The following is a 26,658-nucleotide window of genomic DNA, read 5'->3' as shown; positions in this document are numbered from 1 at the left end:
CTTTTTCATCATATCCAGTGCCTTAGTTTCTTAGCATTTTGGGGGGAATGTTGCCAAGTGAGTACACCCAATTAATGCAATGTACTGGATAAAAGAAAAGAAAGATAATATTAAAGAGTGGTAAGGAAGATATGGAAGGAAGATTGGATAAAACCCCAAAATCATGTTGTAGCTATAAGCAAATCCTGTGAATTCAGAATAGATACACTCATGTTTGCCTAGGAGGAGGCAGGTATGCTTTACAGAAATACAGCTGGGCTTGAAGTGGAGGAGAGGTGAAAGATTTGCCTGTTGCTTGCCGGGCAAATTCTTCACGAGATGCTGGGCCACTGACAGGAGCAGAAGCAATGGGCAGAAGCTCACACACAGGAGGCCCTTTCTGAGTACCAGGAAACATTTTTTCACTCTGAGAGTGAGTGAGCACTGGCGAGTGTGGTTGCCCGGAGAGGCTGTGGAGTCTTCATATGTGAAGATACTCAAAGCTGCCTGTCTCCAGCTTGGGCAGCTGACTCTAGGTGACCCTGCTAGGTGACAGTGTGGCCCCTTCCCATCACAGCGGTTCGGTGTTGCGTTCCCTTTCCATACAAACACCACCTGAGAGCAGACATTTGTCTGCTGGCCCCAGGTGTGTCCTGCTGGTCAGGAGTGCGGGCAGCGGTCACGAGCTCCAGCTCCTCTCCGGTCCTAGCCGAACCGTGAGGCCGCCCCTCCTATGACCTCCTCCCGCCTTCAGCATCCCCGTGAGCCCTCGGCCAACCCCGGCACTCCCCTCCCTCCTCCTGCCGCGCAGGGGCCGCCCGTCGGGCCGGCGGGGGCCGGGCGGGAAGAACAAACTCTGCGGGCGGTGCCTGCGGGCCGTCCCGCCGCCACCGGCCGGCGCCGTGCCCCGGTCCTGCCTCCGGCGCGGTCGATATTTACAGCAGCTGTCCCGTCCTGTGCCGTCTCGTCGCGTCCCGCCGGCGAGGCTCGCACGACAGCGCCGTCCCCTCCGCCCGCCTCGGAGACTTGCGCCGCCGGCTGACGGCTCGCCCCGCTGGTAGGCGGCTCCGTGCTGGCTGCGGCGGCCCGCCCCGCTGAGAGTAGCGGCGGAGGCAGCGGGGCAGAGCCGGGATCAGCGGGGCAGAGCCGGGCACGGCGGGGCAGAGCCGGGGTCAGCGGGGCTCCGCGGAGCGCAGCCTGCCCAGCGCTCGCCGCCCCCAGCGCCCCGCGGAGGGCTCGGCTCGGCCCCGCTCCCGCACCGCCGCCAAGACGCCGCGCTTCTTGTACCGCGCCAAAGGCGGGTGCCGCTCGGCCAAGATGGGCCGGCAGACGGCGGCCAGCGGGCGCACCATGCAGCGGTCGCAGAGCCGGAGCAGCCTTTCCGCCTCCTTCGAGGCGCTGGCAGTCTACTTTCCGTGCATGAACTCCCTGGAGGAGGAGGATGGAGGTGAGCGGCCGGGGCCGGGGCCAGGGCCAGGGGCAGGGGCAGGGGCAGGGGCAGGGTCGGGCGGAGGGCGGCAGGTGTGCGTGGGAACCGCGGGCGCTCCGGGGCGCTGCCGAGGCGGGCTCGGCGGTGGCCGGGAAGGGCCGGTTGTCGGTGCTGAACGAGGAGCTGGATGGAGGGGTTGCCGGAAATAGTGACTTGGATTGAGAGGGAGGTTGGTAGCACCGTGCATGTAGCTGGAGAGGGAGATATGATTTAACAGATTTAACAGTTTATCGTCAAACTGGGAATGAAGTTATTAGTTCAGCTTTAGTTACATTGGAAAAAAAACAAAACCAAAAAAGGGATAGAGGGTCATTCCGTTTTCTGCTCATTCATATGGAAAACGAACCATGCTTCCTCGCGGGTGGTTTTCTGACACTCCGTGGGCTTGCTCAGGTATCTCTTGTCTATTCTTACTTCATAATTTATACAGAACACTTGAGCTGAGCGATTAAATACTAGCTCCGTGTAACTTTTCGTAGGGGCACCAGTGCAGGTAAAAAGGCTGTGTGTAAAACAGACGTTGCAGGTCTCACTCACAGTTAATCTCTATCCATAAAAGTTAGTCCAACTAGGAAAGCGTGTGTGTAATTTTCATATATTTGTTGCAGGACCAGAACTTTACATAACAAGAGAAATGCAATGAATTTTCTGTATTCACGTCTTGATTTATCTTTTCATGTGCAACAGTCCCTAAAGTCTCTTCTCCAAAGCACCTTGTGTTTCTGATGTGAATGCTGAGATGTGGTCCCTCATCTTTCCCTGGCTCCTGCTCTGGGGCTGGCCAGGTTACTCCGTTCCAAGAAAAAGAGGGAGTTGCTCCCTGAAACAATCTGTACTGTCCTTCAGTACCCTCATCTGCTCCTTGCCTTGAACGACAAAGTGAACTGCAAGATATTGCCAGTAGACTTCAGGGTAGGCTTCAGAGGGCATCTTTAGTCTTTTAATATGTTAATAAACACTATGGCTGAATACACATACTGAAAACATCATAAATTGCACTACACATGCTTAGGTATTCTTCAAGGATTATTTTTCTTTATCATTCCAGAATAATTTACTTTTCAGTTCTCATTTTTAGATACAGTAATTGCATTAATCCTCTGTGAAATCAGAGTGTTGATTTGTTTTGTTCTAATTTGTTTTCTTTACTTCTCTAGGAAACACTTAACTTATTCCTTGCTTGAATCTGTGTATTTTTAAAACTATCCATAGTTCAAAGAAATATGAAACACATGGAAGTCAGTAGAGGAATATCTGTAAATGTAAGCATAATTGTAATGATTTATTTAGTTTGTGCTGGCAAGTTATTTAAACATAAGTGTTAAAAGAATGTATACTGATTCACATGTTATATTGATTTATGTTATCTGACTCTATTTAGTATAGTCTGTGCTTGAAAATGCATTTTGTGTAATTCCTGTGAAAAAATAGAGATGTAATTGCTATGCAGTTTTTATGGGTCTGAGTTTCTGCTTCTTGAGATTTTAGACATACCAGGTTACAGAGGGAGTGACAGGCATGACAGGTTCTCTTTCTAAGGCACTCACTGGGATTAGTAAGGAAAAAAAAAAGTGATATCTTTTTTTCATAGCAAGTCATCTCTGCATTCAAATTGGAATGTGCTTTATGCAATTATATTAATATACCACTGGTGCCCTTAAGTGGATGTGGTACATGCACTACCATGTTCATGAAGATAATGCTCTTTTACAGTTTAATATGAAAAAAGATAGATGTTAAACCTACTTCATAAGTTAACTATTCTCAAGATGTAATTATTCCTGTGTGTGATGGAGAAGATACATTTACATGTCAACCGATAAAGAATGGAGACTTCTTAAGCTCTGGTATTTAAGCTGTGATGTCCTGAAGAAGTGTGCTGTGGAAATGCTGCCATTTTCCAGTTGGTAGCTGTCACGTGAGAGGGGGGAGAGGGACAGAAATGCAAAGATTTCTAGTCCCATCTGTATTAATATAAAGTTATTGGCTATAAGCATCTTCAGAACAATCAAAACTTTATGAACCCAGCACTGCCTGTTGAACGTGGGACAGAACACAGGCTGGAAAGATTTTTGACCTTCCTATGAAGACCACACTTTAGCCAGGGAGAACTTGTTAACTATAAGCATCCCAGAACATCAAAGCTTTATATAACCCAGATCAGCCTGTCTGCGTCTCACCTGAAGAGACAACACAGGACAGCACACTGCCTGGAAAGGTCTTTGAAGGTCTTTGATACTTAATTTATGGACCACACTTAATAGCAAGAACAGCTACCAAAATAACTTTTATTAATACAAGTATGTGACAATGACTATTTGGGTTGCTTAGTCGATGATGACATTGAGCTGCAGGATTATATTTAATTGATTACAAAACACCCCAAAAGAAACCGGCGCAAGACTCATTTTACAGACAACTCCAGCAGTATACCCCTCCCAAGATAAACTTAACTAATAGAGGATTACTAAACAGAAATACAGCAGCTCAACACCACATTTAAACACACTCAGTAACCCAAAGGAAAAGCAACAGGAACAATATAGCTGCTTCCCACTAACACATATACACCTGGTGAGCTATAACAAATTATAATTAGTAAGTCATACGAAAATAAAGAATTTGATTGCTTACCCCTGCAATGTCCAATGGGGTGAGGGTGGGGGAGACAGAGTAGCTCATAGGTTGCCCTTCCAGATGTGGTGTAAATTTTCTCCACAGTTTTTGCTCAAGCCCAATCTCTTTTTATACCTTTTTTTTCCCTTCAGGTAAGTTGTGTGACTATAGTTAATACTTTGGGGGTGATAGACAGATGCCTGAGGGGTGGCTCTTTGAGTCTCTGCAAGGTGCCACAAGGTGGCAAAGAAAGGCCATATCATTTCCATAACACTCCATTCTTCGGTAACCCCATCAATAAGCATTTTCAGGGAGACACTGGAGTCTCTTTGTCCTATCAGCATCCCTCCGGGGGGAGGTGGAGGTGTTTTCCCTCAGCTTATCAAGACATTATCAGGGTGATCACCCCACAGTAGCCATGACCTTGAATTGTAGAATTGTCAAGGTTGGAAGAGACCTTAAAGATCATCCAGTCCAACTGTCCAGTTATCCAGCACTACCACTATAACCCATAAACCACTAAACCAGATCACCCATCACCAGATCCAGAGGCCTCTTGAACACCTCCAGAGATGGTGACTCTGGAGGACATCTCCCTTGGCAACCTGTACCAATGCCTGACTACCCTAACAGTGAAAATTTTTTTCTAGCATCTGGATTGTCCCTGTCTCACATTAAAGCCCTTTCCTCTCGTACACTCACTGCAGGCATGGTAGACGAGACTGACCGCCACTTCACTGCAACTGAAAGTACAGCTACTTTCACGTAGTTGTAGAGAGTGATGAGGTCTCCCCCGAGCCTCCCTTTTTTTAGATTCAACAAACCCAAGTCCCTCAGCCTTTCCTCATATGACATGTTTTTGCCCTTCTCTGAATGTGCTCCAGCACCTCAACATCCTTGAAGTGAGAGACCCAAAACAGAACAGAGTACCTGTTGTGTAGCCTCACCAATGCAGAGTACAAGGGGAACTTTACATGGCTAGACCTGAACTTGCTGTGTTTGTCCAGGTTAGCAGAATAGGGAATTGCTATTCACACTAGCATTTCCTACTTGATGATTAGTTGAGATGAATCCTTCAAGTTTATGCACATTCATTATTTTTAAAGTAGTTTATTATTCTTAGTCATGTCTAGTAAAAGATGTTGGAAAAATTTCTTTTCATCATTAATTTATTTCTGGTATGTGTGCACATGCACACACAGGACTAACATGTCATAAGGTACCAAAGCAAATCATGTATGTTATCAACGTATCAAGGATTTTAAACAGCATCTTTTGATTTTTTTTATTTGATTCATGGTGATAAAATGTATAGCCTGAATAGTGAAGTGAGAACTGGTGTCAAATAATACTTGGAACAGACTTAAATTACTTGGAAATTGTTGAAGAGGCGTGGGATAGAGGACAAATCAGTACCTGTGTGAATGCTCTTGAAGCATCCCAACCCTCACATTTTTCCTTAAACTCTGGCTTTGTTGAAATTAGGGTAAATTTTGTCATTTTCAAAAGATGAGGGAATTTCTAAGTGTATGTGACATCCTGTTAGATGTCTGTGTAGTCATCTCATGCACATGATATATTTACAAGTAGTGCATATGAGTGTTCTAGTATTTCCTGTGAACAAAAGGCAAATGTGCCAGAGCAGGTTACTGGAGAGGAATTGGAGTTATCCAACATCCACAGAAAAGAGGAGAGACTTAGATCAGATGTAGTCACTAGAAAGCCTACATTTGTTTTTATGGGTGAAACTGGTAACTTGGTGCTTCCTCAAATTCCACTGCATGTATTGTTTGCTGTAATAAATTTCTGCTACAGTTTCCTTGTTATAGTCTACGTTCACTTCTGATTTACATTTACACTGAGGTGTTGGTATAAACTGTTAAATAGTAGGTTGCCAGAACGTTGGCTATGGAACTGCAGATCACGACAAGATCTGTGTTCAAAATTATGCTTGCCAAAAGGAAGTATATTTCAGTTTAATATCTTCTTTTGCACAGGTTTTTGGGTGGTAATGAAGCTATGAGATTGAAGGGGAAAGCCAAATGCTTTGCAGGTGCTGAAGACAATTCAAAAGATAATTTATTATAATTTAAGACATAAATTAATTCAGAAAGAACTGGAAAGCATCTTGGTCTCCCAGTATGTTAGAAAAACAAAAGGCAATTAAAAAAAAAAAGCCACAGAATGTTCTTCAGTCCAAGACAATCATGCCAAAAATAGCAAAAATTAGTTGTGTTAGCTGAGGAGAAGTTATGTTACAGTCTCCCATATTGATGTCTACTACTGAAAGAAATATGAGTGTTGCTGCAGGAGTTCAGCAGGAATAGAAGCACATTACCATGTGTTCCTGTCACCTCACTGATAACTACCTGGGAAACTTGCTGGAGGGGTTTTTCAATCCCACATGGGATAGCAGGAGTGCTGCCAGTGAGTGAAGGGTTGGGACTTACTTAAATGTAGGCTGAGCTGCTCAGCTGAGCACTGTTGCTGGCTTCAGTGGCATTTCTCACTGATTAATCATTGCTCATTGGTAGAGCTGGAATAAAGCTCAGCAGTTCCTGGGTTCTGTTCCTGTGGTTAGACCGCCAGATCATTCTGTCCCTCTGGAGGTCCCAGTAGACAATAACAAGCAGACAATAATTTGGCCAGAAATAGAAATGGGGGAAGTAGTAACAATCAATTCATTAGCAAGTAATTATTAAAATGAAGAGAATTCTGCACATGAAGTAGTTATGCTTTAAAATTGCCATCTTAAACGAATGAAGTAATATAGGAATATTGGGCAATGAAGGAAATGAGAATAACTATAACTTCTTGGGGGAATTGGCCTACTTTTTGGCCTTGATGGTAAAGATGACCTTGTTTATGTGGAATTTTCATAGGCAGAGCCAATGACAAATATGACAGAAGGATATGAGGCCCTGTGACAGGTTATCCACTATAGGACATGAAGCTTTAAAGATCCTGGCTTCACTGATGCTAACACACTAGAGATCATTTACTGCATATCTCATGCAACAGTGTGGTGGCTCATCTTAGATGATAAAAAGCACTCTGAATATGCAAGAGTAACACAGAATCTGTATGACACTTAAGTATATAGTTGATTTTTTTTCTGTTTGCTGTTAGGGCACAGCTCAGGGGCTGAGCTGAGTCAGCCTTTCCATCGTGATGGTGGGGCTGGGTCTCTGTACTTCTGCAGCTCCATGGACTCAGTTCCAGGCTGCAGGCAGTGCAGCAGGCATTTCCAACAATTTGCATCTCTCCTTCCAGTTACAAGTGTTTTTACCAGTTACACTAAGGTACTATGCTAATGAAGTAGCTGTAGATGCCAAATGGGTAAGACATTTTTAAAAAATAAGCATAGAAAAAATATACTGTTGCTGGCAAAGTAAAGAATGCAACAAAAAATAATGTATACAGGGAAAACTCTGGAAGATTAACAAAAAAATAGAAGAAACTGCAAGAAGATTGACATTCAAAGTACAACATACTTCAACCTGATTTATGTAGAAATGCCCAGTAGAGTTTTAAAGTTGTATTTGTCTTAGAGTTGTGTTTATCTTCTGAGCTTCTAGTTGCACTGTATGTACATGTATCTGAATATCTAAGAGACAACTTAGATATGGCTGTAACAGCATCAGTGAAGCTACAAGTTGTATCTCTGGCGGTACCTACATAAAAGTGAAAAAACCTGTCTCATGTCTACATGCTGTAATTGTCATTTTTCAGTGTCAAGGTCAAGAGTGTAGTCAGAGCAGTGACATGCTGTGTTGTTGTTGGAGAAGTAAATGTTTAACAGCAGTAGTTTGAAAATGGGTCATTACAGTGTGAAATTTGCTCATTTTTTGTGAACTGTGGTTATTTAAATAATGATATTTGCATAGGATCATTAGTCATCTTAGACAAAGCAAAGAAGGAAGACCTGTTTCTAATTTGTGTAATCTCGGTAGCCATCCAACTCCTTGGCACCATCTATCTCATTAAGCTGTTGAATTGTTTCAACACACTTGCTACATCATTCAAAAGTACTGCACAGATCTGTCTGATAGCATATGTAATGACCCTTGCAATACTAAAAATAATCAATGTTGGATTAAAGAATAGTGTTACTGACATGATTGCATATTTAGAAAGTTATCTCTCACTTCATATATAATACAAAAATAAAAAAGCAATTCTAAGCTCACCAGTATATATACTCTTTGCTGTTTAAGCAGTTTTAATCTGCACTTGGCACTGCATAGAGTAATGGTTTTTAATAAATGCATAAGAATGGTATACATCCAGAAAATTGAATATACATGTAAACATAAAAACATTACCTCTCAAAACTGCAGCAATAGGTTCTATTTGCTGAAGATGATCATCCTTTGTAACGGACAAAACTGAAGACTGGATGTAAAGATTTCTTGTGATGAAGACGTGCACCTATTTAGTTATTCTGCATATAAATGGTATACAAAATTAGACTGTAATTCCACAAAATTGCTTGCTCTATTTTTCAGGATTTTAATAGCTTGGGGATGAGACTGATTTCCCACTGCTTTGCACTTTTTGTAGTTACAGAGATTGTTGTACAGGATGTACAAAGCGAATATAAAATGCTACCATTCTGTTTTGACACATGCACAAAGTATTCATAAAGTCAGGCCTATTATATTTGAGTGACAAGAACATTTATCTGTGTGGAGATTGCAGCTGGTCTACATGGGGGTTCCTGAAGAACTGGTCTTTCAGGGCAATTGGCACATGGGACATACAGCTGTGGGCTGCAAAGCCTTGTGCTTCTTTGTTGTCATATCTGTGTTCAGTGTTACAGCAATTGTACAAGGTTTTTGTACAACTGTACAGGTTGTACAAAAGGTACATCAACTCTTTTTTACAGGTGCATCCTCTGACCACACCTAGGAATCTAATGGCCTTTTCAGTAACAGAAACAGAGACTTCTGCAGTAGTGCTGGAAAAGCCTGAGTGGCTGTGTATAGTTCTATTCCTGATCCACATCTTGCTGTCAGGTGTTGTGCATTTCTAAATAAAAGTCATTAGGATAAGATATTCATTCTACATTTGATGTTGGCTGTTTTTATATTGCATCAGAACTAAACATTTTTTATGATCCAATATTTGCGAGATTTAATGTGGAACAGTATTTTTCTGAGTTAGGTTCAGAACTCTGTGGGTCTCCATTTGGACTGGCTAGTTGAAGGGTAGTTTACTAACTCAGTAAACCTGAATATAACAGCTGACTTGCAAATGTATCTTACACAAACTTGAAGAAAATGTTCCTTCATGGCTTTGCAGTCATACATTTGAAATAATAGCATAGCCATAATAGGGATGTCCTGAACTGTCTTAGGCCAAATAGGTGACTAAATTTATTAAAAAACAGTTTATTTTCTTACTGTGTATTACAATCAAGATCTGTAATCAGCATCTTCAAAACAAAAGAACTAACTGGACCTGCATAGCCTGTTTGTCATTTTATAGTCAGAGCCAGGTAATGAAACAAGAAGAGGAAATCACATCAGACTAACATCTCTTCCTTACAGTTGTGGCTACTTAGTTTTGATTTCCTGGGATGACCCCTGATCTGTTATCTTGTCTGTTATCAGAGGTAAATTCTTTGTCAAGGGAATGGCCAAGCATCAGATGTCTGTGCAGTGGTTCTGTATATACTTAATCGGGGTTTCCAGGAGTGTTATTTAGCACAGATATTGAAAACAAGTCCTAGGAGTTCAAGATGGCTGTTTGTCCTTTTTATATGAAGCATGGGATTCTGAATAATAGCATCAGAGATACTAGAATTTTAGAAACATTAAGTAGGTATTGCATATGTAGAAAAACAGCTCTTTGTTAACACTTCAATCTTGTAAAAACATTTCAAAAACCTTTGGGGACTTAAGTGTTGAAGAGCTTAAAGTGATGGGTGCCTCACACAGACAAAAGAAGCTTCTATTGTCTGATGCTCTTAATTCGCTGAAGGATCAGTTATGACTGGAGAATGGACATCAGAAGAGCAGTGAAATTAAAGTGGCAGAGTACAGCTTTAAACACATTAAGAGATGTCAGAGAATAAGGTGCAGGTGCCTGCCTTTACCCACAACATTGCTTGGAAGCCATGTGTGGTGAACTGGCTTCACATCACATGACCCCACAAGCCATGGGGGTCTTTTCAGACTGAAAATACAACCAGCCTTGCATGACAGGGAAGTGGAATGCAGACAAAGAATGCTGCAACCTGGCCAGGAGCAACTGAGACTGGTGATGGCTGCTTCCTGTGTATGGAAATTCATCAATAATGGGATGCCAAAGCTTCTATACTAGCCTTTGGCCAGCAGGTCAAACGACAGTTTTGTAGCTGATTGTCTCATTCAGTTCTCTCTTTCTTTTATTTAGATGCCATCTTAATTAACCTTCATCTTAATTAACTATGATTCCATTATGGCCAGAGGAAGGAGAGAGGAAGAAATACAACAGGACAAGAGTGAAGAAGGGTTTCTTGACTGAAAATGAAAAACTAGTGAGGCTTCCCAAGAAATGTGAAAATGCATAGTGCAAACTGAGGCTGTAAGCACAGGCTCACACTTTCCAAACCTGGCTGCTCCCATACTGAAGAGCTTCCTTACTGAAGGCAGCTCTGCTTTGGGCCTATCTGGGCAGGCCATTCCTGTCTTAGTCAAATTTTTTCAGTATTCTATGCTCAGATATTCATGGTAGCAGGAACTAGAACACAGATCTTCCCTTCTTCCTTACAAGAAGCTCCTAGTTACAGGTTTTTCTTGTCCCTGAAAATGCTCTTTGGACTTCATAAATACTGACAGCACACACTAGGAAAACCTTAATTGGAAGGACTGTAACACAATACTCATAAGCTGGTTGTTAGTACTGGCCTCTGAGAATCAGTGAGGTGTGCTCAAAGTGAACTGACAATGGAATCTGGGTTTCCCAAATCCCCCTTTAAATTAGTAGATCCTAATCCATGTCTTCAGCTTGGGGTCTGAGGGTGACACAAAGAAAGAAACAACTTGGCTGTGGTTCCCAGTGTTTCAACAGGAGCTAAATGCCTTGTTCAGTGCAGCCAAAACCTGGGCTGTTCCAGATGGAGAATTGAGTGGCTGCGAGGGAATTTGAGACCTAACTCTGTCCACCTTTTTTTTGGTAGGTTCAAATGTTAGACTGTCTCTAATGATTTTATCTAGCCCGGTGTTAACATGCCTAGAGCAGATAACTAGATATGTAAAGAGTTTGACTCTTGAAAAATAGTCACTTCAAGGTAGCTTATTCTTCTTGTGGGTCTAACTCCTGAGTTCAAATGAAAATACTGGAGCAGTTTTTATGCAGCCTGAGGTGAGGAGAGCAGAGAAGGGCCACCTCAAGCACCTGAGTCTGTTTCTGAAGCCACAACTGCTCTGTACTCTGTACAGGTCCTCCCAAGAGCCAGCCTGCCTCTGCCTGTGCCAGCCGTGTCCTCTCTCAGGGCTCTGTGCCTGCTGGGGAGCAGTTGTAGGAAGGTCTTGCTGAGAGCAAGCTGAGAGCTCCCACTCTCCCCACCAGAGACTGATTTCATCTGGCTAGATTCCAGATGATGAAAGGTAATGTGTTGCAGTCACTGCAGTTTTTGACTTGTCCTCATCAGTAATTGAAGATCATATCAGTAGTTTGCATTCCCAATTTGCAAGTGATTTGCACTCCAAGTTGTGGGAACAAACAATTCTTTGTGTAATTTAGAAAATGTGGCCCGTGGAGTCTATTTGCAGTAACCATATTAGTTAAATTACCAGTGTGATTAACCATAAGAATGAATGTGCTTTCATAAATAACAGAGCAATTATTTCTGGTAATTTATTCCACTCCTTAAAATATGGCTGCCAGAATCTGAACTAGTGTTTTGAAGATAATATATTCCATATTTTGTGATGGGGATTGATAGAAATTTCTTCTTGCGAGGGCAATTAGCACATGCTAATTTGAAGAAAATTTTCAATGTACTTTACTAGAGTTTAGGAAATTGTGAGTAAAATGATTTTTGGTGTAGGTGGTCAGCAGCATGCTTAACAACAAAGTACCCTTCAAAACTCTTCTGTTTCTGTATCCTTTTATTTGTTAAGATTAGCACAGCATGCACAGCATAAGTGTGTATATATATATATATACTTTAGAGTGATAAAACCAACCCCCACTTCTGTGGTGATACTAGTTACATGTTTATTTCCATGTTAGTGTCAGATGCATTCCCAAGTGACTTATCTAGCTAGAGATTTGCATCACCTCGGTTGGGTTCATTCAACTGCATGCTTGTTTTCACTTTTTTTTTTTTAATTATCTGTCTTAAAAGAAAAAGAACAACTTTAAATCATATTGTTGGTTTGCTCCTTTTGGTCTGGGTCCAGTACAGAATGCAGCCACGAGAGCAGTTGAATTAACACAAAAAGAGGAGGGGTCAGTGTCCAGGCAGGAATGAGGGAAGACAGTTTGGATTTACTAGAGTGATAAGATCTTCAACTAGATGCTCTACCAGCTACAGCTTGGAAGTATGGCACCAAAGGCTATTTTTTTGAGTTGAGTCACTACTTTACATTGTCATTGCTTCTTGCAACATTTTAAGTATTTTAATGCTGAATTTATGAAGCACGAATTATGGATGATACAAATACTGTCTTTAAATTGTTTGAGGAACTCTAGGATTATTTTTGATTTATTAACATTTTTCCAGGGATAAATGTACTGCTAGTATTGTGGGCAATCAAGTGGGGGTAATTATCATCTGTATTATTAAATATTAGTTTAGCTAAGCTTCATCTGAAAGAATACTCATCTCTAGAGCAGTAGCCCAGGAGTCGTGCCTGTGATCTGGGTCTTCTGTACTTCTATTTCAAGTTGCCATTTTGCTGTTCAAATCTTCAATTCTTATTTCAAGAAGCATTAAAATAAGGATTGGGAGCCTTATTGATGAAAGGACAGAACTTTGGAGATCATCAGAGAGCTATGCCTGTTTCTGTTGAAAACTGGGAAATAGTTATTCACAAAACTTCGTTTCAACCCTCCTTAAATTCAGTATTAAGGTCAAATTAATTACTTATTACCACTCACAGTTGTACAAAAGTTGGATTTACTACACATGCCTAACTTCATGCTCTGTCAAAGTTGTATCCTACCAGCTGTGTGCCTGTTGTCACGTAAACCAGAGCACTTACATAAATTGAAATGAATGTGGGAAAATAAACTACTTAAAAATAAGGTTTAGAGGGATGCTATGAACAGCTATACATGTGCCTCTATGAAGACTTGAATGCTGCTTGCACCCATTCTGCCTTGATTTCTCAGTAAACTGGTGTGCAATGGATATGTTGACTTTTTTTTCCTATGAATGTTCTTCTAGAGTGAAGGCATACAGACTTAGAATTCTAACTTAGAAAAAAATCTGCCTTAGAAGTTAGGAGAAGTTACTATATACTCCCTTCTTGTATCACATAATCAAACATATATTTCTCCCAACCCCTCAAATATGTGTTGAAGATATTGAAGAATCATGGAAGATGTAGATGTTCTGTTGAATTGGCTTGAGAGAATTCATGTTTTCAAGTATGAATTGAGAATGACCATAATTCAACAAGCCTGAATGAAAATGAATACTTACTAATCAAAAGAGCTCTTAGAATGCAAGAGTAATATCCCGTAACAATACAATAACAAGCATGGGGCTTTGGAATTGTGTGCCTTTCATGTGTAACTATGATGCAGTGTGTCTTTTCTACAAAACTAAAGCACAATATTTTTCTGGCAGTTTTGTGGGAATATTTCTTTGAAATGAGTGCTTGTATTTTAGAACAACTCTGGGCCAGTGTTGGAAGTCAGCTTCCATTAGTTAAATATAAATAATAAACCAGCAGGCACTTGGAACAGTATAACCCAATAGAAATGAAATTGTTGATTCTGCCCTTTATTTTTCATATGTCATATTAGGCTGGTATACTTTTTATTTCTATTTATTGCATCAGGTATGAATGGGCATTTTGAGAAGCAGTTTCGATGTAGTAAAAATATGTTTTTTCATTCTGTTGGGTACTGCATTCGTGTGGGTAGCTGAAATTCTAGTGGAAAATTACTACTTCTGTTATATTTACATACTGATTAAAAGGTACGGTCAAGGAATATATAGAAGGCTTGTAATAATCAATATGAGTTGAACCAGTCATAACACTGCTATAGAAATGTCTCACTGCTGCTAAATATTGCAGAGTTATTAATCTTTCCTGACAAGGAGCTAATGGTTTTCATGACATTTTTGGGGTCTAGTTCCCACTTCATTAAATTTCCCATGTTCTTTATCTGATCAAATATTCCTTCTGACTGAGGGGCCTGGGAGACTTCAACCTGTGCTGCAGCCTACAGGACAGTGACACTGAATGCACACATTGAAATTGATGTGTCTCTCCCATTCCCTGTTGAAGGGTGAAGATCCTCTTACTCTAAGCCCATCCCTGTGCTCACATAGTCTCTGTGGAATGTCAGAGTCCTTGTCCCTTTGCTCAATTCCATTTTCCAATCCATACAGCTTCACCGACCACACAGTTACAGAAGTTCTTCTGACCTCTGGCACATGATAAGCCAGCAAAGGTGTAAAGGGTAGCAGATGCTACAAACAAGTGCAGAAGGAAGTCCCTAGATATCCCAGTATATTATGGTGTGTATATATATATATATATATATATATATATATATATATATATATATAGTATTATAGTATATATAATATATATATATATAGTATATATAGTATATCCTCGATACTACTCTACCCTCATTGTATCAATATTTAAGAATTCTGTTACTGTTTGGTGTAGCATACATTTAGAATTCTTGCTCTTTTATAACATTATCTGTATATCACACATCACTGTGCTGAACTCAGAGGTCTATAGAACAGATAAAAGAAATCGGTATGCAGAATTCCTTGCCCCATTTCAAGGAACAGCATTTAAAATCAGAAATGACATGGAGTGACTGCCTTATTCATGAAAAAAACCCTGAATCTTCCTTCATACTAATTTTTAATTTTTTTTGTGTTGCCTTCAATATATCTTCCAGCTGAGGTCTTGATCAAAATACCTACACTAAAATGCTACTATATTGTTTGAGTGTTTTTCCCTTGTCTGTTACCCAGATGTCTGTCACATTGCTGTTTTTACAACTAAAATTAAACTATGCAAGCAGATAGAAAAATCATAAAAATCAATACTGTACATTTTAAATATAAATTTAAAGGAGCTACTGAATAGAGAAGAAAGCATGAGAAGGGCTCTTGATTTGTGGTTTACTGTCCTCACTAATGGCTATCTGTAACTTGATTTAGCAGGTAATGACCAAATGTTTTTAAATCGAATAATTCATCTCAATTAGAACGTTTCTCTGTGGTTTTGACATCATGGTAACATTTTAATTGAATTCCTAAGAGGGATTTATTCATCCAAAGAAAGTATGTTTTAAACATGCTAGACTATGTATCGTTTAAATCTGGTTAACCTCCGTGGGCAGACTTGCTTTGTATATGTGCTGTCTGACCTTGGAAAGCAAGCAGTGATAGGGCTAAGGACCTGTAAGAGAGATTTATGATGCTGCTTGCCTGTTACTAAAAAATTGTTAAATTTTAAATGGAAGTCTTGGTACAGGTCATTAGTTTCTGGCTCTGAGTGTTTCTGCCACATGGAGCAGTGTTGTGCTGCCAGCAGGGTCGCCCAGCTGCAGCAGCACTGTCTGATGGGGGCTCCTCTCCTGTCTCCACAGAAGCAGGGGGCAAGAAGCTGCGGAGCACTGTGCAGAGGAGCACTGAGACAGGGCTGGCCGTGGAGATGAGGAACTGGATGACTCGGCAGGCTAGCCGGGAGTCGACGGATGGGAGCATGAACAGCTACAGCTCAGAGGGAAAGTAAGCAGCAGTTACAACTGTGATTTCCTGATGTTTCTGCATGAAACTGGTAGTTAGAGAGAGGCACAGAGAGCGCTGTATGGCCTGTTCAGTCAGAATTCCCTTCACAAACTTGTGTCATTGATGGGCCAAGCCTAAGCCTTCTGCTATGACAGAAAGAGTCTCCCAGTGTTGGTGCAGGAAGGATGAGGATCCTTTCTGCTGTGCCATGAGAAAGGCTTCTGGAGGGTTGGAGCATGAACGAACATGAGATGTGTCCGGAGGGGGAGCAGGTGCAGTACACCAGGTAAAACACAGATACGGACAAGTTCTCTTCCAAAAACTTCTCACATATGTTAGTGCTTTGTGGAGCAAAGCATTTCCAGAGCAGCTCCAGGTATCATTCACTGGGCTCTAGAGTTTTTCAAAGATTCTGCCACTTTAATCCTGAAGAAATTATCTGGGCAGAAGTATGAGTCTGTCATGTATCATGGTTTTCATAAGAGCCCAAGGTAAAGACTTCTGAGTGGTGTACCTGAGACATTTCCCAGAAAAGTCTTACTGTAGATTGATTTATTAGTGGTATTCACAGCACTGGGTGATATATCTGTGCTGAACAATATATCTTACACATCCAAGTTGATGCACTATATGCACTTAGGGACATTTCTTTATGGTTGGTCATTATTAATCTCATTAGTTCTTGTTGCTTTGTAATGGGTCACAGATAATTTATGGTAAGAATTTGAATTCTAAGTTACTTTAGTCATTTGCCACAATGGATTTCAGTTCCATTATTGAATAGGCGGCATTCTCAAAAACACTTTTAACAAAATGTTTAGCATGAATGATGATTTTAAAAGGTGGTGTTAAAAAATAGCAACCAGTATTCAGTCTAATGTCATCATTTCACTGTGTGCATTTGATATTCAGCTATTGAGTTCACAGTGACTGAGAAATGTGAGTAAATTTACCTTCATGTAACTGAATCAGTGATAAGGATGTACATTAGTATCTTACTGAACCGGTCTCACGCAAATACTACAATAATTAGCAGTGTTCATTAATATATTGGAAAGAGAAAGTGGGATGGAAAAATACTAATGGGGAAAGTATTGAAGATTAGTGCATTTGTTTGTTTTTATGCTGGAGGCTGAATTGCTGCTTGTTGAACACTGTAAAATTTTGAAAATTACAGTAATTGTTTTTAAAGTTCCTTGTGAACAGTAGTGCCAAAACCACAAACATGAAGTGCAAAACATCTAGAAAAGAAAAAACAAACAACAAAAAAAATCAAATGTATTTATTTTTGGTGGGGTTTTTTTTCAATTTTATTTCTAGTTTGATTTTCCCTGGTGTAAGGTTGGCTGCAGATAGCCAGTTCAGTGATTTTCTGGATGGAATTGGTCCTGCCCAGCTTGTAGGACGACAGACTTTGGCAACACCATCAATGGGTAAGTCTTTATGTCCTGTAAATATTATATAATCTATTTTTCTGGTAATTAGAACATAGAATTTATTTAGATTCCCTGTAAATATTAATTTCCCATGTGGTTTTGAACAACTCAGTTAAGACCAAAGCTGTAACCTCAGCTAAAGTAATCATGGATGCTCATTAAGACATGCTAAAGTGGAAAGTTGCTTTGAAAAAAACAGTCTTTTATCTCTTCTTCAGTTTTCTATCCTTAAAATGGGGCTAATGAGACTAGTCTTTTCTCTGCATCACTTTGATAATGTTGTATAAAACTGGTAATTCAGGTGCAAAGTATTTGTTATTATTGTGCTTACAGACTTTTTTATATTCGCAAGTTATCTTTTTGTACTTTTCTTAAACTAGAGGCATGGGGAAGAGATTTCAAGCAGAGCTGCTTTGTACTAATTCCCTTGCTGCCTTTTTTTAATATGAAATTCTTAAAAAAGATAAATTAATTTAAAGTAATAGGGGCATGGGAAATGGGAGTCAAGATGTTACTGCAGGGTTTTTAAATTGCTTACTAACATAAATAGCAGTGAAGAGGGTAAGTATTAAACTATCTAGTACAGTTAAAATTCAGATCATAGTTACTGATGGAAAGCAGATGATACAAGTCACCACATATTCATCCTAGAAATTCTCATGACATTTCATGTATTTGTTTCGGAATTACAATGCCAGGATTTTTTTTTGTTATTTAGGAGATATTCAGGTGGGAATGATGGACAAGAAAGGACAACTGGAAGTAGAAATAATCCGAGCCCGTGGCCTTGTTGTAAAACCAGGTTCAAAGACACTGCCAGGTGAGGAAGAAAAATCTTTGCAACAATCTTAGTGCAGGGACAGGAGTTGGACTTGCTGATCTTGATGGGCGCCTTCCAACTCAGTAAATTTTGCGATTCTATGCTTCTAAGAATAGAGTTCCAGAAAAAAATCCATGACTTTTCTGTTCAAGGTGATAAACTCTTACCAAATTCACATCTCATTACAATGTTGTGTGCTGAAATGCATAACATATTGAAATTATGTACAAAAAATCAACCCTACTTCAGGAGGAAATTAAAAATCAGGCTAGCACAGGACACAGATTTATTTTAGTGATAGCAAATGCATCCTTTATTATGAGGTAGAAGGAAAAGTGTATACTAAAGATTTTATATAGGAATCTTAGGAATGAAGAGGGAATCAAGAGATGTGGAATAGGTAACCTAATCAAAAAGTAGACCAGTATTTGATACTTATTCCTTATTTTATAATCTCATGTCCTATAACAGTCTGTGAAAAGGACAAAATAATTATATTTTTAGCAAGCTCTTCTGCCAAAATAGAAATTGTGTCACTGTCTTTTCCTCACTGATTTTCACCTTGTAGATAATTTGAAATTATTAACAATTTGGAGCATTGATCCAAATCTCACCAAAGTCATTGCAAGTCATTCATTTACTTAATAGGTCTATTTTGCATTTTGTACAGTATAGGGACGCTATATATAGGAATACCTGATTTTTTCAGGTCAAAATCTGAATTGTTTCATGGCAAAACAGACATAAAAAAGAAGTCAAGAAAAGAATGTACCAGGAAGAATAGTATATGCTTTGCATGGAAATAATTGTTAAAATTGCTTGTGGAGATTTGTTCATGTAAGTTATATATCCATTAAAGGCAGATTTTTATATGGTGATAGAATTGCATCTCTTATGCTAAAAGTCTGTACTTTTTTACTTACTGTTCTTTATGTTCTTTCTTCTAAGCACCATATGTAAAGGTGTATCTATTAGAAAATGGAGTCTGCATAGCCAAAAAGAAGACAAAGGTAGCAAGAAAAACTCTGGAACCACTTTATCAGCAACTTCTATCATTTGAGGAAAGTCCTCAAGGCAAAGTTTTACAGGTAATTTACCTCACTGTTCACCTGAACCTGAAAATGTCACTTGTACAGTTTTCACTGAAGGAGTTTCAAACTTCCTGTCATGCTTCATGTGGCACTAAATTCTGATATTTTAGATACTTGTTGAGCAGATAAATACAACAGTAATACCTTTTTTGCAAGTAGAAAGTAGTGAGCAGAAGTTAGTTGTAGATTATTTTGCTTCTGCTATATGTATGAGCTCCTCTCACTGACTTTTCTCCGGTGTCATGGATAACTGCTCTGTTACTGCCCAGATCATTTCTGTCCCTACATCATGATTAGTATACACAGAACTAAATTATGTCAGCAGTCTGATATTTCTTTCCTTACTGTAATTAAATAAGCAGAGACATTTAACAAATCAGATTGAAGCTTTCATAATTTTTGCTGAATTTTTTCTCTTCTCTTGTGTTTCTTTTCCTAACAGATAATTGTTTGGGGAGACTATGGACGTATGGATCACAAATCCTTCATGGGAGTGGCACAGATACTTTTAGATGAACTGGACCTGTCCAACATGGTGATTGGGTGGTTCAAACTTTTTCCTCCTTCTTCCCTAGTAGACCCAACTTTAGCTCCTCTCACTAGAAGAGCTTCCCAATCATCTCTTGAAAGTTCAACAGGACCTTCCTATGCTCGCTCATAGCAGCTGTGAAACTGTTGTCATAGCAACCAGCGTTACAAAAAAATACAATTACAGGTCGCAAACCCTGGTAACACTGCATGCTTAATGTTGTGTCTTCTGAGCCTGTTTCTAGGGCTGCAACGCGATCCTGTGTTCTCAAGGAAGTTGCACACATTGTGCCCTACAGAAGGCCCTCAGGTGATGGACTGAAATCATGAAGAACTGATAGGTTTGGAGTTCAGGGACTCAGTTTTGGTCCAATCTGAAGCCATGAACTAAACTAAAAGAATCAATCTGTTTCATGCAACAAAAGTCCTTTTCAATAGCATATCTGTTCTGTTGCTCCCATTTCTTTTTTTATCTGCCCTCCCCTCCTAAAGCTTGGTTATGCCACAGAAATGAAGTTACCCTCCCATGAAGCCACGTTCCAAGTCAGTGGAATAGCAGACATTGGAAGGAAAGAACGTAAGGATGCTGGAAAAGTCAATTGGCACTTCTACCAGTTGCTTGAGATCTGAAAAATCTTCATATTGAAAAGGTTCAAGACTTAAAGTGGCGGGCTTCATACCTCCAGCTCTTCACACAATGAAACCCCAGACTTGATGGACTCTCTGAAAAATAAAGTTCTGTGGATATACTGTACTGTATGAAATTAAGAAACTTTTTTGCATGGACACAGATTTAGCTGAACACTTAAATTATTTTCTTGGGGCTGCAACTTGCAAAAAAAAAAAAGAATAAATCAGCCATTTTCAACAGTTTATATTATTTTTAAAAATAAATTTCACTAGTGCATGGTTTTAAAGGGAAGAGAATGCAACAGGGTGATACAAAGACACACCACGTTTATCATTCTTTAAACCTGTCATGGTCTGTATTTTTGCAGACTTATATTAAAAATAAAAAATAATTTCTAGCAAATATTGAAAATTCTGTTTATGTGACAAGAAATAAGTGTAATATATTAAATTTATTTAAATGTAAAAGGTACAAGCCTTGTAAAATTCAACATAATGTGCAAATTGTACACTTCTTTTACCTCCTTCTTTCTCTATCACTCCTTCCAGTCTCCCTTCTTCCTTTTGCTCTTTTTCCCCTCTACCTCCCAGGATGATCAACATATTCTAAATGGCTACCTTTTGACTTATGCCCCATATTTGGTTCAGGGTTGCAGATTGTTCTGCATTTCTGAATTATTTGAGAAAAATATTGTTTAAGAACTTACTTTTTTTCAAGCATGTTGAAAAGGATTTTGCAACATGGCTTGGGAGTACATTAATGTAACTCAGCATGTATTTGATAAATATTTGAACTTTTTGCAATTTATTGTACAGTGCATGGTAACTTATTTTCATTTTTTTCCTCACCTTCAAATTGAATTCTACAGCAAAATACTGGAATCATGTGGCCATTGTAAGATGTCTTAAACAAATTTGTTTTCAGCACCAGCATCTTTCATTTGAAGACTGAACTATCATTTCTTGAAGGTTTTTGGGAAGAGGAAAAATTAAGTACCTGGTTGAATTTTAGGAAATAAATTTAAGCACTTTTATTTGCACTAAACCAAATTGCTACATTTTTGAGATTACAAATGCAACAGAGGTTTCTAATCCATACAGTTCTGCTGTAAAGTTCAATTTTCATAAATTACATTTGCGTTGCAAAAGACATAATTAGGTAATATCAGTCTGGAAAGTAACAGTCTTTGGTTCGTAAAATAGCCTTAAAGAAAGCTTATCAGTACCACTCTGACAGCTATTTGACACCATTACCAGAACTGCTGCAGTTAATGCCTCTTCAAAAACCTGTTTTTTGTAGCATACAGTAACTACCGTTGGGTGGTGCTACAAGTTCAAGCTTCTCATAAATTATGTTATTTAAAGGAATATACTTTTTTTTTTCTGGGTCTTTGTATGCCTTTAATATCTACTTAAGGTTTAAAATTGAAACCTGGCAATAATCTTTGAAATATACATTGCATTTACCTTTAAGGCCACACGGAATTATTCTAATTTTCTTTGAAAATCTATTGAAGTTGCCCATTAACAAATTGTATATGCCTCATAAGAGGGCAAAAGTAATAACAGTATCACATATAATGCCTTTTACTTTGTGCAATATCATAGAAATTGAGATTGTGTCTTGTCTGCAGAGTTTATGCAATGGATTATTGTTAAGTTAATAGACAGACCGATAAAATTATATTTACTAAAATAATTTAGACACCTGTCTACCAGCAGCAAATAAATACTATTAACATGCAGTCTACAATATCCCCTAGGATATTAACAAAAATACATAACCATTTTCCTGACACTGTGAGATGTGCTCACACATTCTTGTATGCATAGTCCTATATAAATTATTTCAAATTTTAAAATCAAGGACATGACGCATGGAGGTTTGTACATACTTGTCATTATGCGATATTTATTTTAAAAAAATTAATGTATTTTTTTTAATTTTCACACGTCTGCAACTCTACCTATGGTTTAGTCATGTAAATAGCACTATTCCAGTGATCACTGCTGTCTTGTACATAGTACGTTTTAAAAAGTTAAAAGGAATTACAGTTGGGGAAAAAAAAAAAGGGCAGATTAGGCCTGTCATGAACACCAACTAATGTAAATCAAACTCATTCTGGTGATGGTATTTAACACTTTAAATAAAACATTTTCTTTACAGAATCTGTGTGTGGTTGTTGCTTTTCTCCAAGGTGGGCAGCATCCTTCAGTGGAGCTGGTGGCAAAGCAGCTCACACAGCTGAAGAACAAGCAGGCTTTTCTTCTCTCAGTGGGGCTGCAGGTGAAATGCCACTTTTAAGATACCACGATCACTGCCAGGCTTGGGGAGCAGCAGGAGGCTGTGTCTGTCTGCCCCCAGCCAAGCATCAGGCTCTGCACTCCAGCTGCCCTCCAACTCTCACATGCCAACAGAGCACAAAGCTCCCGGGATGAAGCTGGCTCCAAGCTGCCAACCCTGGATGTGAGGACATGCTCGAGCTCTGATATAACCAGCACACTAAATGTGCTGAGACTGTGAAGTGCTCCCACCATCTGGTCTGGAGTGGCTGCGCCATCCAGTTAGACTCCCAGCATATCCATTTGCAGGCTTCCACCCTGCCTCTGGATAACCACCTAATATTAGCTGCCTTTTTTTTCATGAGCAGGGTACAAATGAGGACAGAGCGCTCATCTAACAGTGGTGGCTGCAGGGGCTCATGCAACCTCTGCAGCATGGAGCAGGCAGTGGTCCAGCACCTCTACAGCTATGTCAGGGGTGGGTGGAGATGAAGGGAGTGGAGACTTATCTCTACCTGACCACTCGGTGCAGGCAGTGGTGACTGGACAAAACATGAGCACTTCACTAAATCGAATACCTATGCTTTGGAAATTTACTGAAGAGGGAGAGGCTGGTTGGCAGTTTACAGCAAAATGTGTGTATTTGTTTCCAGGTATGAGGCAAAAGATAAGCACTGCAGTACCAAAAAAGCAAGTGTATTTTGGGCAGAGCACTGGTGGTAATCCTGAAGATGGGAAATCCATTTGTTGCACTGCATCTGAAAGTGGGGTGTTGGGGAAGCAGACCCAGATTTCTGATCCGTTAAGCCACTTATATCACTTATATTCACTGTTCTGTTGACACCAACATTGCTCTTGCAAGTGTGCCAAGGCAGGAAAATACCCAGGTGGGAGCTGGGCTGCACAGGCAGGTGACGCAAACCCACCTCCTCCAACATGTGAACATGAGACCTGGTCTGCCTTTGGCACTCTTTAGAAATATACACAATTACACTCAGCAAATACTTGAAAAGGCATGGTGATAGAACTTTCCACGACAAAAAAAGCCACAACATTCTACTTTTGTAAAGAGTCTTATTCTTCTCTGAGATAGTTTCTCAAGATTGCTTACTGTTTCCTCTCACCAATTTTTTCTTGTCTACCTCCTCCTAATTTCAAACCAAACAAGCTTAGGCCGTTTTAATTTACTTATGACTACTAAATGTTGGCTGAGACTATTGATTCATGCTGTTATTCTGAGAAGTGTTTGTGGCAATAAAAATGCAGTAAAACACCATGTCACCCTAATTGTGGGGCTTTTCTGCTTCCATGACTTTACTGCAGGTCTTCAAATCTTAAGTAGCAAGATACTCCTGCCATGATGAGGGTGAGCTTGGTGCCAGCACATCCTAACCAGCACACTGGTGCATTCTCATCATTTCCCCACTAATATCAAATAGCTGTTCACAGCTGTATAATTAATATGTAACAGTGTTTATATAGAAGTTTATTATGGCATAAAAGTTAACAAAGCCTAGATAATGCTATGATACAGTCTAGAACAGTTTGTACTAATTTCCTCTGTGCAATTCTCTCCTCCCTGACACCCAAGCAGCAAAGAGCAGACATCAGAGCTGTAGATCTCATAACCACCTTCCAGCTGTGGCTATCCTCTCTGTCCCTTGCTTGGTAAGTATTTACGGCAACCCTTTACAAGTAGCAAGCAACAAAGCAAGAAAGAAGATGCACATTTGCCCTCCAAAGAAATATTCATCTTTAGGACAGGTTTATGGGAGCTAGCTTTAGCTGGAAAAACAAACAAAACCAAACCAAAACAAAAAACCCCAAACAAACTACAAACCACCAAACTCAGCTATATGATACTAATACCAAAGATAAATTAACTTCTGGCATTGTTGGGTCAATACCTGCCTATTTTAGATGTCTTGTTTAGGATGAAATGAGTCACACTGGAGAGATCATATTCTCTTCCTCTCTCTCTATTGGCCACAAAAGCAGAAAGTGATGATTGAGTTCTGTTGTATGCCTAACTTCACAGCAGCTGTGCTTAAGAGGATTGGATCCAGCCTTAGAAGTCGTTTCAAGAACAAGGATTCCATGGTCCTTCAGTAGCAAGACCAACCTGAACTGCCTGTATAATTATCTGGTCTGAGGGCAGCAGGCAGCTGATGACTGATGAAGGAGGAAATGGCTAGGAATTAATTTTCCAGATCTGACACACTGCTATGTCAGGTCACTCCTCAGCCCAGCCCCAGGGAGAAAGAGAAGCAGCCATACTAATTAAACCACAGGGCACTGATGCGCCAAAATATATTTGACATGAGGTCACACAGAAAGGAAAGAGCATTCTAGATGTACAGAGAGTGCAGAACTAATGTTTGCATGAAGACAGATTGGATGAGTGGCACTCTGTAGGGTGATAGACCAATTCAAGGCCATGGTGACTGTCCTGTGTGGTTACATGAAACACTTCAGCATCTGGAGGGGGCATTTCCAGAAACCATTGTCAGATGATAATGGGTTACACTAGAAGGGACAAAGAGACCACAGTGGCTTCCTGAAAATCCTCAACAAAATGAGGAGAATTCCCAGCAACAGCCTGATAGGATTGATGAAGAATGGAGTGTTATGGAAATAGCATGGCCTTTCTTCGAAACATCCTACAGGAATCAGGGATGTGATCCTTAGGCCTATGCCATCTGTCTATCACCCTAAAAATTATAATTGACTATAGTCACTCAAACTGCCTAAGAAAAAAAAGGCATAAAAAGAGATCAGACATAAGGAAAAACTGGGGGAGAAGTTCCATCATCTCTACAGGGGTAATCGATGAGCTGCCCTGTCTCTTCCCGGTCCGTCAGACACTGCAGGGGTGAGCAACCATTTACTCTGCTTTTCTATGCCTTATACCTTATAGATTACCATCTTTCACCTTTACCCCACCTTATTACTCTATTTACTAATTGTACTTTTCTATTTTGATACTAATTTTACCTTGCCTTACAACTTGAAACTTACTGGGTTTATAACTTACTTTATATTCTTTTTTTTGTTATCCTACACTGTACTTTATTGCTGACTCATTGTTTGTGGTTTGCTTTAAGGTGTGCAATTCCTTATGCTAGTGAGTTAACATGTGTGTTACTGGGAAGTGGCTATATTTGTTATTTTTGCTTTGTGTTAAGAAGTAGGTTTAGATTTTGTCCTAGTCTGTAAATTGGTCTGTCAGGGGATTTGCTTGAGATTTGTATTGAGGCTTAGGCTGTTGTGCTGTTTTGTGGAGCATGCTTCTGGTTTTTGTGCTTTTGTTATTGGTTAAGTGCAATCATGCAGTTAAAGATCATCACCAGTGACACAAACCCTGCACTAATTGTCACATACTTGTATTAATACAATTTATTTAGGGAACTGTTAGAGCTAGTCCAGCTTGTTTCTGGTTCTGGCAGCCTCATAACTTGTAGAACTGTATGGAGAAGATTGATCCTTGCTATTAAGTGCCACCCCCTATCACGGTATCAAAAGTCCTGTCCATTGCAGTGAATCTGTCTAGCAAAGGGTCTCTTTAGGTGAGATGCGGACAGACTGCTTTGGGCTTTAAAAGGGTTTGATATTCTAGTGACACTTAGAGCCAATAAAAAGTACATTAATACTGAGGCAGGAAGGATTGTTGATTTTTTGATTTTCACATTTTATAGATTTTAGGAACACAGTAGCTGTAGCAAAGTAGATTTTTTAGTGGATTAATATTTCTAGCAGCTTAAGTTTAATGTCTTTCTACTGCTACTCCCTGTCCCAGAACAGGGAGCTAAATTCCTTAGCTGTTTAGTCTCTTGTTCAAGGTACAACATTGAAGGGTA

At 39.8% G+C, this 26,658-nt stretch overlaps 1 protein-coding gene across 37 annotated transcripts in view; it reads left to right on the top strand.

Annotated features, from left to right (window-relative positions):
• The window catches only part of RIMS2 (regulating synaptic membrane exocytosis 2), a 448,599-nt gene extending 425,928 nt beyond the window's left edge, over positions 1-22,671 (top strand). For 34 of the 37 annotated variants that reach the window (XM_071554038.1, XM_071554016.1, XM_071554031.1 and 31 more), the window contains 5 exons: positions 15,872-16,013; positions 17,334-17,446; positions 18,168-18,269; positions 19,218-19,357; positions 19,803-22,671. In XM_071554038.1, coding sequence (XP_071410139.1) covers positions 15,872-16,013; positions 17,334-17,446; positions 18,168-18,269; positions 19,218-19,357; positions 19,803-20,021 — 716 coding nt within the window. In that variant the 3' untranslated portion in view covers positions 20,022-22,671. Of the gene's footprint in view, positions 1-1,280; positions 1,427-15,871; positions 16,014-17,333; positions 17,447-18,167; positions 18,270-19,217; positions 19,358-19,802 lie in introns of those variants that run through there. The other 3 variants (XM_071554042.1, XM_071554007.1, XM_071554005.1) reach the window with 3 other exon arrangements.
• Positions 22,672-26,658: the final 3,987 nt, after the last annotated feature.

Source organism: Pithys albifrons, chromosome 4 (assembly GCF_047495875.1).
Source record: "Pithys albifrons albifrons isolate INPA30051 chromosome 4, PitAlb_v1, whole genome shotgun sequence".
NCBI lineage: Eukaryota > Metazoa > Chordata > Aves > Passeriformes > Thamnophilidae > Pithys > Pithys albifrons.
The sequence above is the reverse complement of the archived record's forward strand: the minus strand, read 5'-3'. Positions and strand labels throughout refer to the sequence as shown.